Here is a 13,118-nt window from a genome sequence, read left to right on the forward strand (position 1 = left end):
GTTGCTACAATTTACAGTGAAGTTTTTGGTGTTACTCAGAGGACAGGATATAAATGTAAGTCTTTTGAACTAATAATGCTTAATGTGATACCGTCAAATAGAAATAAAAAATCTCTGTTGTCTTTTACCCTTGCTACAGTGTATAGATCACCCGGGCCTTATTCTGATTTCCTTGGTGAATTTGCTAATTTTTTATCAGATCTTGTAGTTACTGTAGATAGAACCTTAATTGTTGGTGACTTCAACATTCACATAGATAATGAAAATGATACATTGGGATTAGCATTCGATATTCTGAGATATATTGAGAATAGATATTCTCAACTCTCTTGGAGTCAGACAAAATGTAACAGGACCAACTCATCGGCATAATCATATGCTAGATTTAATTCTTTCAGATGGAGTTGATGTTGATAATATAGAAATTCTGCTGCAGAGTATGCTGCACTCAACTTATGTTACTCAATTTACACCACGCTATCGTTCAGGTAGAAATATTCTTTGGACCACTAAAGATAGCTTCTCTAATAATCTCCCAGATTTATCTCATACACTCCATAAACCCCAAAGCCCAGAAGAACTTGATGAAATAACAAAAAATATAAATGCAGTCTTCTCTATCACCCTTGATATTGTCGCCCCACTTTGATTAAAGAAAATAAAAGAAATAAGCCCTGCACCATGGTACAATGATCACACTCATGCTTTCAAGAGAGCAGCTCGGAAAATGGAGCGCATGTGGAAAAAAAAAAAATTAGAAGTATTTCGTGGTGCATGGAAGGATAGTGTCTGTAGCAACAGACAGTCACTAAAAGCTGCCAGGTCAGCATATTGTAGTAAACTCATACAAAATAACCACAACAATCCTAGATGTTTATTCAGTACTGTGGCTAAATTGGTTGGGAATAAAGCCTCAACAGAACCAGATATTATGTCACAGCTCAAGAGTAATGACTTCATGAATTTCTTTACAGATAAAATTGAAATAATCAGAAATAAAATTGGAATTATGCAATCATCTGTCATAGCACCTCAGAAAACAGTGCCTAATAATTTTACTCATGTGCAACTTCAATCTTTCTCTGTCATAGGTCATGAAGAGCTAACAAAACTTATCAAAACATCAAAAGCCACAACTTGTTTGTTAGATCCTATACCAAATAAGCTCTTAAAAGAGGTATGTCCTGTAATCTCAGAACCTCTTCTTAATATCATTAACTCCTTGTTATGCTTAGAACATGTCCCAAGAAACTTTAAAAATTGCAATTATCAAACCGCTTATTAAGAAGCCACAACTTGATCCTGGAGAGCTTGCTAATTATGGACCGATTTCAAATCTAACCAAATATGTTCATTTCTACAGAGAAATAGTATATATGAAGAATTTCAATCAGGATTTAGGCCTCAACACACTACAGAGACTGCACTTATCAGAGTTACAAATGACTTGCTCTTATCATCTGATCGCGGCTGCATTTTTCTTCTAGTGCTTTTAGATCTTAGTGCTGCATTCGACAAGATAGATCACAAAATTCTCTTGAATAGGCTGGAGAATTATGTTATGTAAATGAGGAATTGTCAAACCAAACAAAAGTAAAATATGGAGTGCCACAGGGATCAGGTTAAGGGCCTCTGCTTTTCTCCATGTATATGCTTCCCCTTGGAGATATTATCAGGAATCGTGGAATAAGTTTCCACTGCTATGCTGACGATACACAACTTTATATTTCTTCAAAACCTGATGAGATTTCACAATTCTCAAAATTAGCAGAGTGTATCAATGAAATAAAAGATTGGATGGTCAGAAATGTGTACAAATGTTTGTAGAACAGCATTCCTCCACCTAAGAGATATTGCAAATTAAGGCACATGCTCTTCTGTTGCTGATGCCGAAAAACTAATTAATGCGTTCATGACCTCATGACTAGATTATTGTAATGCATTACTGGGAGGATGTCCAGCAAGATCAATAAATAAAATTCAATTGGTTCAAAATGCAGCAGCCAGAGTGCTAACAAGAACCAAGAAATGTGATCATATTAGCCCGATTTTATCATCGTTACATTGGCCACCTGTTAAATTCCATACAAAGCTTTGAATGTTCTAGCTCCGCAGTACTTAAGTGATCTTCTACCATGCTATATTCCATCACGTTCATTAAGATCGCAAAATTCTGGCCTGTTAATAGTTCCTAGAATATCAAAATCCACAAAATCCTTTTCATATTTGGCTCCTAAACTATGGAATAGTCTCCCTAACACTGTTCGAGATGCAGACACACTCAGTTTAAGTCTAGACTAAAGACTCCTCTATTTAGCCAGCCATATACCTAATTTATCCTCCAACCCACAATTAGGCTGCTTTAGTTGGGTTTGCTGGAACCAGAAACATTGATCATGATCTCTAACTCTGCAATAAATTTAATGGCATCTATGCTTATATTATTTTATCTGTTTCCCTGTCTCAACCTCGGGACTCCTATCCTGAGGTCACCAGAACCGGCTGGATTCAGCTCCATTCCTGCTTTGTGTGTGTTGGACTCCACTGCTACATGTCGCTGAATGATGAGGACTAAATTCAGCCGGTGCCAGCCAAACATAAATTCAGTCTATTATGATGGACTTCAGAGGATGAACTGATGCCAACTCCAGCCTGCATCACCTCGGTCTATTGATGGACTACGATCTTGAAATGGAATGCATAGACTAACTATTGCCAACAAAAGCCTTCATCAGCCTATTAACAAGGACAATTGCATCTATGTGAACTTCTGCAATTAATCAAGATGGACTTCAAAACATTGGTCATTAATCTACTGCGGTGCATCTCCTCCTCATGGACCGCTCCAGATTGTCCAGTCCTTGTTACCCCACTCTTCCACCAAGGCACTTGCAAGTTCCCAGGAATTTCTGGGGGGGATCAAACAGGTCCCAGATGTGCTCAATGGGATTGAGATCTGGGCTCTTCGCTGGCCATGGCAGAACACTGACATTCCTGTCTTGCAGGAAATCACGAACAGAACGATCAGTATGGCAGGTGGCATTGTCATGCTGGAGGGTCATGTAATGATGAGCCTGCAGGAAGGGTACCACATGATGTCTTCCCTGTATCGCACAGCATTGAGATTGCCAGCAACAACAATCTCAATCCGATGATGCTGTGACACACCGCTCCATACCATGATGGACCCAGTCTGACCATTACCCCTGTTGAGATAAATCCAAGACTCATCAGTGAAGAGCACTGTAAAGGGGGTTAAGGGGAAAGGAGGAGGCGAGAATCACGATCTAGCCCCGCCCTCTGCCCTGTCATATTCCTCCCTCTTTCGTTCTCTGAGGCCGGGGATCTCCCGGTATGACGTACATCCACCCTCTCTCTTTCCTTGGGGGAGGGCGTGTCTTATGCCCCGTCGGCCAGCAGGTCATTCCCGCCTTATAGAATCTGGGAGGGGACAGGGAAACAATAATGATTAGACTAGGGTGTACTCCCTGTAACAGTGCAGTACCCCTAACAAAAAAACACTATAACATTTAAAAGAGAGGGAAAAGGCCAACACTGAGCAGCAGTGTGTGAGAGAGAGAGAGAGAAAAAAATAAAATTACTTGCTCTGATAAGCCGTAGCTTGGTGCTCCCCAGGTGGATCGGAGACAGTCCTCTGGCCCCTGTCAGATGGAACGCCCCGCTACGTTCTCTGGAAACAGAAAGGGTCTCCCCTGCCAGTGGTTCTCCTGTGCCAGGTGGTCAGCCGGGAGCCCCTCCCCGGTTGCGGAACATTTTTATCAAGTTAAATATAAATTAATGAAGTGTAATCAAACGTCAATATAGCCATTTATATCTATTTTAATATAAAATTGTTTCTGTTGGTCATATGTGTTTTTTATGTTGGTGAGTGGTTCAGCATAAAGGTCTGGGAATATCGGAGGTACATGGACACTCACATATAAATGAATTGCAGATGTTTCCCCATTTACTTGAATAGGCCCCCCACTTAGTGAAGTGTTTTCACATAGTGTGAAAATTGCTCACAGGATGTAACTGAAGCCTTCTGGTTTGAAGATAAAGAAAATTGGTTGGGGGGACCCCAAAGATGTTTTTCTGCTCAAAACATATGAATTGTTTTAGTCACGCCTTGGAAGACCTATATAAGCACTGAAGACACTGGAGGAATGACCGCAGACTGACTCTGCTTGTTATTTCTAATAATAAATTATAATTTTCTGGCATCAAAACCTAAGAATGAGAGTGATTCTGCACAGAAAACGCAGAAACCACAACACGGTCAGAGGTCCTCTCTTAACCCCGCTGCGTTTAGCAGTTGGTATGAGTCTCCCCCCGCCTCTGGCACTGACAGCTCCAGGCAGTCTGCTAGGAGCCCCTTCTCCCCTCGCGGTCATTCCTCTGCTTCCAGGCGGCTGGGCTAATCCGACCCCTGGCAGATGGCCACGGTTACTCCGTTGAGGTGGATGGTAGTGGCGAGAACAACACTACGGCATATACCTCCTTCCCGGGATTCAGCACCAGTGTAAAGGGGGTTAAGGGATAGGCAAGAACTGGCTTGATAATATAAATTATATTTAAGAACCTACACCAAAAGACACACACACATAACGGACAGCTGCCCAGAAATGCTTGTGCTCTCTTGCTCAACCATCTGCCTTTATCTCTCTCGGAGTCTTGGTTAGCCTGTTAAGGGGCCATGTGTGTAGAATTATCACCCGGGACAGCTCTCCGCCCTGTCACAAGCACTTTTTGTCAGTCTGGTCCAGCAAAGTTGGGTTTTAGCCAGTAGGCGACATAGCCGGTGATGTCTGGTAAGGACCAGCCTTACAACTGGCCTACAAGCCCTCAGTCCAGCCTCTCTCAGACAGTCTGAATACCGATGGGGGAGATTGTGTTCCTGGTGTAACTAGGGCAGTTGTTGCCATCCTGCACCTGTCCTGCAGGTGGGATACTCGGATGTACCGATCCGGTGCAGGTGTTGTTACATGTGGTCTGCCACTGAGAGGATTAACAGATGTCCTTGTCTCCCTGATGTGCTGTCCTAGGCATCTCAGTACAGACATTTCATTTTATCACCCTGGCCACATCTGCAGTCCACCATCAAGCATGGTTAAGGCACATTCACGCAGATGAGCAGGACAGCTTTCTTTCGTGGTTGAGTCAGTAGGAAAAGTCTCTTTAGTGTCCCAAGTTTTAATAACTGACCTTTATTGCCTGCCATCTGGAAGCTGTTAGTGTCTTACTGTTCCACAGGTTAAAAGGTTCATTAATTGGTTTATTGAACAAGCATGCAACTCACAAGAAACATCTGTAAAGTCGTTTTGAGTTTTACAATATTCTACGGTGTCCTAAAAAAAAAAAAAAAAAAAAAAAAAAAAGTTTAAACTAAAAGGACGAGAGCAGTAAAAGGTCACATTTTCACTTGAACTGTCAAGATTCTTGAATCCTTTATCTGCACCACCAATTGGAATTGTACAAATTTACACTTCCTCTTGCATTGGTTACGCTTAAGGATGGGTTAGGGTATCTGCTGCCTGCCAGGAACAAACCCAGGCACCTTTAAAATGAGCAGATGGGGATTCCAAAGGCCAGGATCTTCATGCATTTTTCAAAGATTAAAACTACATTTTAACTTCAAACAGACAATTAACTAAAACCTCACACACTTGAGTTAGCTTGTGTCTGACATCTCTAGCAAAGTCAATAGAAAAATACTGCACACTATCCCGGCTTGCAAAGAGTATCAATTTAAGCAACATTGGTCACTCAGGCATTTTGCCTGACAGACAAAGTTGAGGGACCAAAAGGTTGCAAACTGTACCAAAGTAAGTTGGTTATACACCTCATTAAAATCAGTTGACAGCCCTAGTCAATCTTGTATGCAGATTGAACAGGATTAATTTTATAAAAATGATACTGGCATAATTGGTCTGATGGCACAAGAGAGAAAATCAATTACCCACTCAAAACCAGTTATAGATATATACTAGGGAGTTTAGAGTCACATGAAAAACATGAAGCCAAATTAAGTAAAATACAGGCCACTTTGCCAGTTTTATTGAAAAGTGGTCTTTTCCCGCCCTTGAACCATGATGGGACCGAAGGTGGCCTTTCCTTCCCACTGAGGACCTAGAAAAAAAAAATATTAAACCCACACACAAACACAAGTTAAGCAACTCTGCCTTTCTAAAGGCATGTGTCTCGGAAAGGGAATTCTACCAACCTCCATAGCCAGCAGGGGCACTTAAACTGTCTGATCCACACGTGGAGTCACAACAGCCACAAACTTGGTCATTGCCATCAGCAGCAAACCACCTGCAATTAAGAGGATCAGACACCACCTTCAGCTTAATCAAAACTCCACATGGCAAGCAGCTTACCCATTGGAATAGAAGGAACAAGACTTGTGCTGGGCATCAGTGGGGGTGGAGGCAAGAGTGGCCTTCAGAATGCATGTGATGTAGATCTGCAAGAGCAACAGAAGTCAAAATGGATTTGGGGGGGGAAAGAGGAGACGCATCAACTCATGATCCAATTGCTACATACAGAGGGATTGTCTCCCTGCTGGAACAGGAAGGCTTCAAGCTGGAACTGCAGTTTGTCACTTCGAGATTGAGGCAGGAAGTAAGAGTTGGAACCTGTAGACTTGCCATCCACAAAGCACCTAAAGACAGACGGTGGCATTACCAAAAGCAATTCATAGGAATATCTGGTAGACAAGACAACCCCCCCAGTTGCTGAAAGGCTCTGGAGTTGAAGTCACTGCATTAATAGGGTTTGTTTGGAGTCCCACAGAAACAGTCGTCTAAACCCAAAAGGCTTGCCTCAACCCTACATAGAACCCTAAAAAAAACCTTGGCTGCCAGGCGTTACATTCTAGAACTAACCGATGTAACTTCCATAACTCGTCTTACCCATGATTCTCAATGAAGGAATATCTCGGCTGAGCTTGCACATCAGGCAATGGAGTGGCCACACAACTGTCCACAAGAACACGTAGAGGAACATGATTGAACAAAATCACAGAGGCTTCAAATTGAATCATGTCACCCAGGAAATACAAGTTGGAAGGCCTCTGGAAGGACCAGTCATCTGCAAGAGAAACCACATCTCAGATACAGCCAATGTCACAAAGCTGAATTGAGATGAAATACCAACCAGTCATGAGCTTCATGGAGAAAACCAAGACTTCTTCCCCAGATGCCATTGAAGCAAAAGGGACCCATGCTGGCATCAAGACATTGCTGCTCACATTCTGAAACCTGCAGTTAGAGGACAATGAAAGAGGTGCATCTGGCAAAAACTGCCACCAGATGTGTAGGGTGGTTGCCAGATTATTGCCATGTGGTTAATTTGATAAGAAAAGCTTGTGCAAATTACAGAAAGCTAAAAGCACAAACATATGCTGGAGCATTGTTGAAAGTGCAGATTTGAATATTGACGTACATGGGGTTTACCTTTCCTCATTCAAGTTATTTAAAGCTGTACTGACTGAAGGAGTCCTAGGGATTGAACAATATGGCTGCCAAATGGTGTTGGCAGTAGACAGCTAAAAGTAGACATGCTAGCATGTAAAGTGACTCATTTACTTCTGCCCCTGCAAGTTAATCAAGTGAGAGTCAATGGCTACATTCAGTCTGAATGAAACTTATATTCTCAGTTCTTAAATATTTTCATCATGTAGCTAGTAGGGGCAGCTGTGGCTCAAGGTAGAAAGTGTCAGGAGCTAATCACTGGGTTGGTGGCTCGATTCCCGCCCACACGACTTCACATGCCAAAGTGTTCTTGGGATGCATGAAGACACTGAACGCAAAGTTGCTCCCAATGGCAGGCTAGCGCCTTGCATGGCAGCTCTGCCACCATTGGTGTAAGAGTATTTGAGAATGGGACAGTGTAAAGCGCTTTGGTAACCTCAAAGATTTCATTTTTTTTTAAATGAAAAAAGGCACTATATAAAAGTGCCGACAATTTACCTTTAGTAGGGAAGCCAAATATTTTAAGGGAAATTCATAGGAAGGCAACATACAGTTAACTTGTAGGCTTTCAAAGCTAAATTGATAGTAGCTTTGTCAGCTCTGCATCCAAATGAACAGACTTGCTTGAAAAAAAAAGGCACAGGTTTGATGCTCAAACGGGTCTAGAATGATGCCCAATTACAAGCTCTAGTAAAACATCCCCTAGATGTCACCATGACCTGAAGCTGAAAGTTACAAAATCACTTGCCTTGAATAATGGCACTGAATGCCAATGTTGGCACTATTAGCCCTGTGAATTGGAGTTCCAACATATGGCTCAGGGGTGTAACGTAAGGGCAAAGGTGTAGACAAGCGCATCTTCAGTCATCTGTCAAAAAGGAGTGGGGTTACACAGACGTTCATACTCAACTACAGCAAACAAGAGTAATGTACGGAGTTCTCACCATCAGCACACTGTTGCAGTCCTGTAGCTCATATTCAAAGATGAGAACCTTAGATTCAGAGTCCTCACCAACTGCAGAACATCCTCCCAAAGTAAGGCCAGATGGCTGGATCAAGAGACCGTTACCAAACAAGTCTCGCTTTGCTTCTATCAGTACCGCTCGCTCTCCACATTGAACAGCTACACTGCTAGGAGTAATAGGCTGCCTCAACTGAAAATCCACTGCCAAATCACTCAGTACTTCAGGAACAATGGGATATCTCCAGTCCAATGGCTTCACTGGACCTTGCATTAGCTGCTTGGACTGAACACCAAGAGGCTCTTGCACAAGTCCTCTGGAATCACCACTCAAAGCACCCTGATATGGAGCAGCTATCTGTTGATGTTTCCAAAGACCAGCAGGTGAGAAGTCAGGACCTCTGAATGAAGACACCACAGAAGCCAGGTCTGATTTGGGATCTTTAAATCGTCCCAAATTGGTCCATGCGCCACACAGACCAAAAACAGCACACACAAGAACCACAACTGCACCTTGACAGAACTCCATTTAGACAAACCTGCACACAATGCCTCAGTACACACCACTGATAGGTTGGGCCATTAAATACAGCTTTGAATTAAGGTGTCTCCTCCCCTTTCAGCATAATTAATTAACTTAATTCTACTCTGGACCTGCAGAGTTCAAGCGTTAACAAATGACAATATGGAAATTCCATAGCCTATATCCCAATCAGGCTGGAGATGATGTTACATATATGCAGCTGGCCTGTGAACTGTTTGAGAACTTTATAATTTAAGATGAGAGGATTTATTTGGATTAAAATAGAAAGAGAACATTTTTGTCTTTTCAATACTTTTGGTCTGTATTTTTTGGGGAATTTTGATATTTCAATTTCAGTTTCTAAAATACATCTATAATACACTGTGTACAGGAAATAGTCACACTCAGGACCTTCAGGACAAATATGTCCATATTAAAACTGCAGTATTTGATCAAAGTGCCGTTAAAGCATAAAATCATGATTTCTATGATATTATGCTTTCATTCTGGAGCCCTGGCTTCAAATTTACATTTTTAATACTTTCCACCAGATGGTAACATTTTCCTCATGTTTATCCTATGGAGAAAATACATGCGTTTTTCCTATTTTCTGTATTGTAGAGTACAGCAGGCCAATTGAATAAATTATGCGGATAACATTGTGTGGGTGTGTATTATAACAGCAGTTTTTTGACTTTGAAATTTTTGTCCTCTAAGTACCTCTTAAATGTGTAATGAAGTGGATTAACAGCGCCATCATGTGGTCGTTATGATGCAGTGTAACTGTCAGTTTCAACATTTGAAATAAATTATTTACATATTAAATGATCCACAACAAAAAAAAACAAAAAAATAGTAATTCCCAGAATAGTGATTGTTTTAACCCTCTGTGGCTCTGTGCGTGCAAGTAAAAATGGACAATGCATTGCTTTAACAATTTAAAATATTTATTTTCTGAATGAAAAATATAGTTGTTTACAATGGGATATAATTTAGCTGTGCTAGCTGTACATTATCAGAAAACACATTTGTGTGTGATTTTTGCACTGTACACAACAAAACACAAGATATTCCGTCAGGAGCAAACAGTAGGCTAGTTTTATTACCTTCAAATAAAGTTGTTAAAAATGAACACTCAAAAATCAGCAATATAAACAGTATATCTCTATTATTGTGCATTCTTTATATAAGTAGATCATTAAAGAAGGGCTTTTATAGTCCAGTTTGTTCACAAATGCCATGAAATTCCATCCTCCAGTTCAAATAAACATTATTGGACACTCTCAAATCCTAAAAACGAACAAAATTAAACCTTATCGCAACTAAAACCAACCCAATTCACCAAATATTAAGAAACATTTATTTTTTAGGATTGTGCCTTTACAAACCTTTCCAAAACACTTTATTAAAATAAATGGACTTTTGTCTCGTAGTAGTGAAGTATGCCATGTCAAGCTGTCGCACTGATGGATCTACACAGCCCTTACAGCAAATATGTTTAGGTCAATTTTTGGAATTTATAAGTTTCATGATGTGCAGAATTCAGATGCAACTTATAGTGAAACAAACTGATTGTGCCTCACAGAACAATCATGCTTTTTATTTCACCATTTAAGCCATCGAAGTCACATTTATTGTATCAATACTGAGATTGGAATATTTGAGGTTAAAGTTGAATCTCACGAAGAAATATCCAAGTGATTATTTCACTGCAAACTCACAATATTATACACCTGTATATTTTGTGTACTTAAAAAAGTGTATTTTTTAAGATATTCTGCATTGTGTCATTATTTTAAATTGCAATTAAGCAAAACCGTCCTATTGGGACAGAACAATTCATATTTTTCAATTAAAATCTGATCCATTAAATTCACAATAACAAATACTACATGACGTATCCTGAAAATGACACTAAATTTAAATCGTCTTATTTTTTGCACATATCTTTCTTTTGATCTCGAGGTGAAATACGAGCTGGATATTTCTTGTCAGTTTTCTTGAGTCAACCTTTGCTCAATATGGTTACATTTAGGATCTACACCAGTTTAAATGATTTCTTCATCACCACAATAAATCTTAATTTAGAAACCTAAAATAAATCTGTACCTTTGAATGGGTGAGACAAAGAACCTATGGCCGCACCACCAACAGGGAATGTATCTTAAATTGGTATTGATCTACCAGAAGTGGATAAAACCTGCCAAGCATTTCAATCAGTTTTACACGTGTGAATAAACACACACACAGGGCCTAAATTATTCTATATAGCACCTTTAAAATCAACGTGCTCTTTCAAAATTCTTCAGCCAGCATACATCGATGTTTAAGGTTTCTCAATGGGTTAAGACTTAAGATACAAGTACATAAACTTGATTGGCTGAAAATTCTTTGGTACTGTAGACCATCATAGCTGCTGTGTTTAAGGAAATGAGGCTGCAAACCATTAATATACTCACACTATAGATCAATCGAGTCAATTTTAAGAGTCTGTGAAGCTCTTTGGTGTCTTGGGTTCTAGTATGCTGGTGGAATCGTGACGAGAGCTGCGAAACATACACACACATATTCCTAATGCAACAACAAAGCTTCTCAGATTGCATGCAGAATACATTTTATACATCATATACAATTTTAACACATAATATTGTAAATGTATTTAAAGGTTGTGTGTTTGCGATCACAAAAGAAACACTCCTTTCTTTGGCTGTGTTGTAACTTGACATTACATCAGTAAAAGCTACAAAACGAATGTAGAATTACACTTTTAGAGTAAAACCTCAAAATACAGCATAGATGCATGCCGCGTAACACTGACTTTGATACTTCATTTTAAGAAAATGTTTCTTAACTTCCAGAGTCCTCTTAAAGGCGGTCAGATCTATCTTATGATGCACGACAAGTGTGAATCTCAGAACATGTCCAGGTCATATTTCACACCAAAATCAATTGAAGTAAATAATACATTGTTTTGCAAACACAAAAATGTACTATAGTATCTGTTGCAATGTCTTTCATTTATGCAGATTTAAGTATTCTTTGCAGCATCACTACAGTAAAAATACTGTATTACAGTAATGAGAATTACACAAAAATATATGCATATTAAATGCATGGTCCTAAAATCAAGTTTCCTTTTATTTTTTCTTCTAAATTTGGGGAGAAATCTGACCTGGACATCTTTTCATTAGATTCACCCAAACAACTCTGCACACGTCTTTTAAACATGGTATCCACTATTTTCATTTTGGCTTGATAAACCTTCACGACAAAAGGATTAAAATGCACAAAGAAGCCAGTAGAAAACAAACCACGGCAGTTCGGTATTTTATATTAAATAGAGCTGCAGCATTTGCTATGTACAGCAAAATAAAAGTGCTGGGACTGACATCCGTAAAGGGTGTAAAAAGCCCACTGTGAAATCTGTGTTTTAATACTGGTTAAATGCAGCACGCTCCATTGGCTGGCACGCAGCCTCCTTCATTCTTGCCCTGACTCCAGTCCCGCCCCCCTTCGCCACTTTGTAGGGAGCGAAGCCGAGGGCATGTCGCCGATCTGAGTGATCACATAAACTGACAGAGGCCATCTCCCCCTGTGCCAGCCCTGGACTCAGATCAGTCTGGAGTTCTTCAGGAACTGAATGAGGACTTTGTAAATGAAGGTGTACTGTGAAAGCGTCTGTACCATCATCATACGCTGCTGTCGCAGTAACTTCAGAACAGTCGGGACGTCCAGCATCTGTAAAAGCACACATCACTGACGTCAGAAAACCATTATAACAACATTTGATGAAGCCATTTCAAATTCTAAATCACAACAATAAGACACAGTTTACATTTATGCATTTGGCAGATGCTTTTATCCAAAGTGACTTACAGTGCACTTATTACAGGGACAATCCCCCCGGAGCAATCTGGAGTTAAGTGCCTTGCTCAAGGACACAATGGTGGTGGCTGTGGGGGTCGAACCAGCAACCTTCTGATTACCAGTTATGTGCTTTAGCCCACTACACCACCATCTCTCCAAGACTTGAGAGAGCAGAACTCAATATTTTCACAATTTAATATACGGCACTTTGGAATACTCGATTCTAGTCGGAGAACGACTGGATTGACCAATCAGCATTCAGGACCGCAACTCCGTTTTATTCATTCAACAG

At 40.3% G+C, this 13,118-nt stretch overlaps 1 protein-coding gene and 1 pseudogene across 3 annotated transcripts in view; both read right to left on the reverse strand.

Moving 5' to 3' along the window:
- Nucleotides 1–6,055: 6,055 nt before the first annotated feature.
- LOC127662281 (zona pellucida sperm-binding protein 3-like) lies at nt 6,056–8,965 on the reverse strand (annotated as a pseudogene).
- A 923-nt stretch (nt 8,966–9,888) lies between these two features.
- The window catches only part of LOC127662344 (tyrosine-protein phosphatase non-receptor type 21-like), a 39,454-nt gene continuing 36,224 nt past the window's right edge, over nt 9,889–13,118 (reverse strand). For all 3 annotated transcript variants that reach the window (XM_052153473.1, XM_052153472.1, XM_052153474.1), the window contains one exon: nt 9,889–12,697. In XM_052153473.1, the coding sequence (XP_052009433.1) occupies nt 12,569–12,697 (129 nt within the window). In that variant the 3' untranslated portion in view covers nt 9,889–12,568. The remainder of the gene's footprint in view (nt 12,698–13,118) is intronic.

Source organism: Xyrauchen texanus, chromosome 22 (assembly GCF_025860055.1).
Source record: "Xyrauchen texanus isolate HMW12.3.18 chromosome 22, RBS_HiC_50CHRs, whole genome shotgun sequence".
In the NCBI taxonomy this organism is placed as follows: Eukaryota; Metazoa; Chordata; class Actinopteri; order Cypriniformes; family Catostomidae; genus Xyrauchen; species Xyrauchen texanus.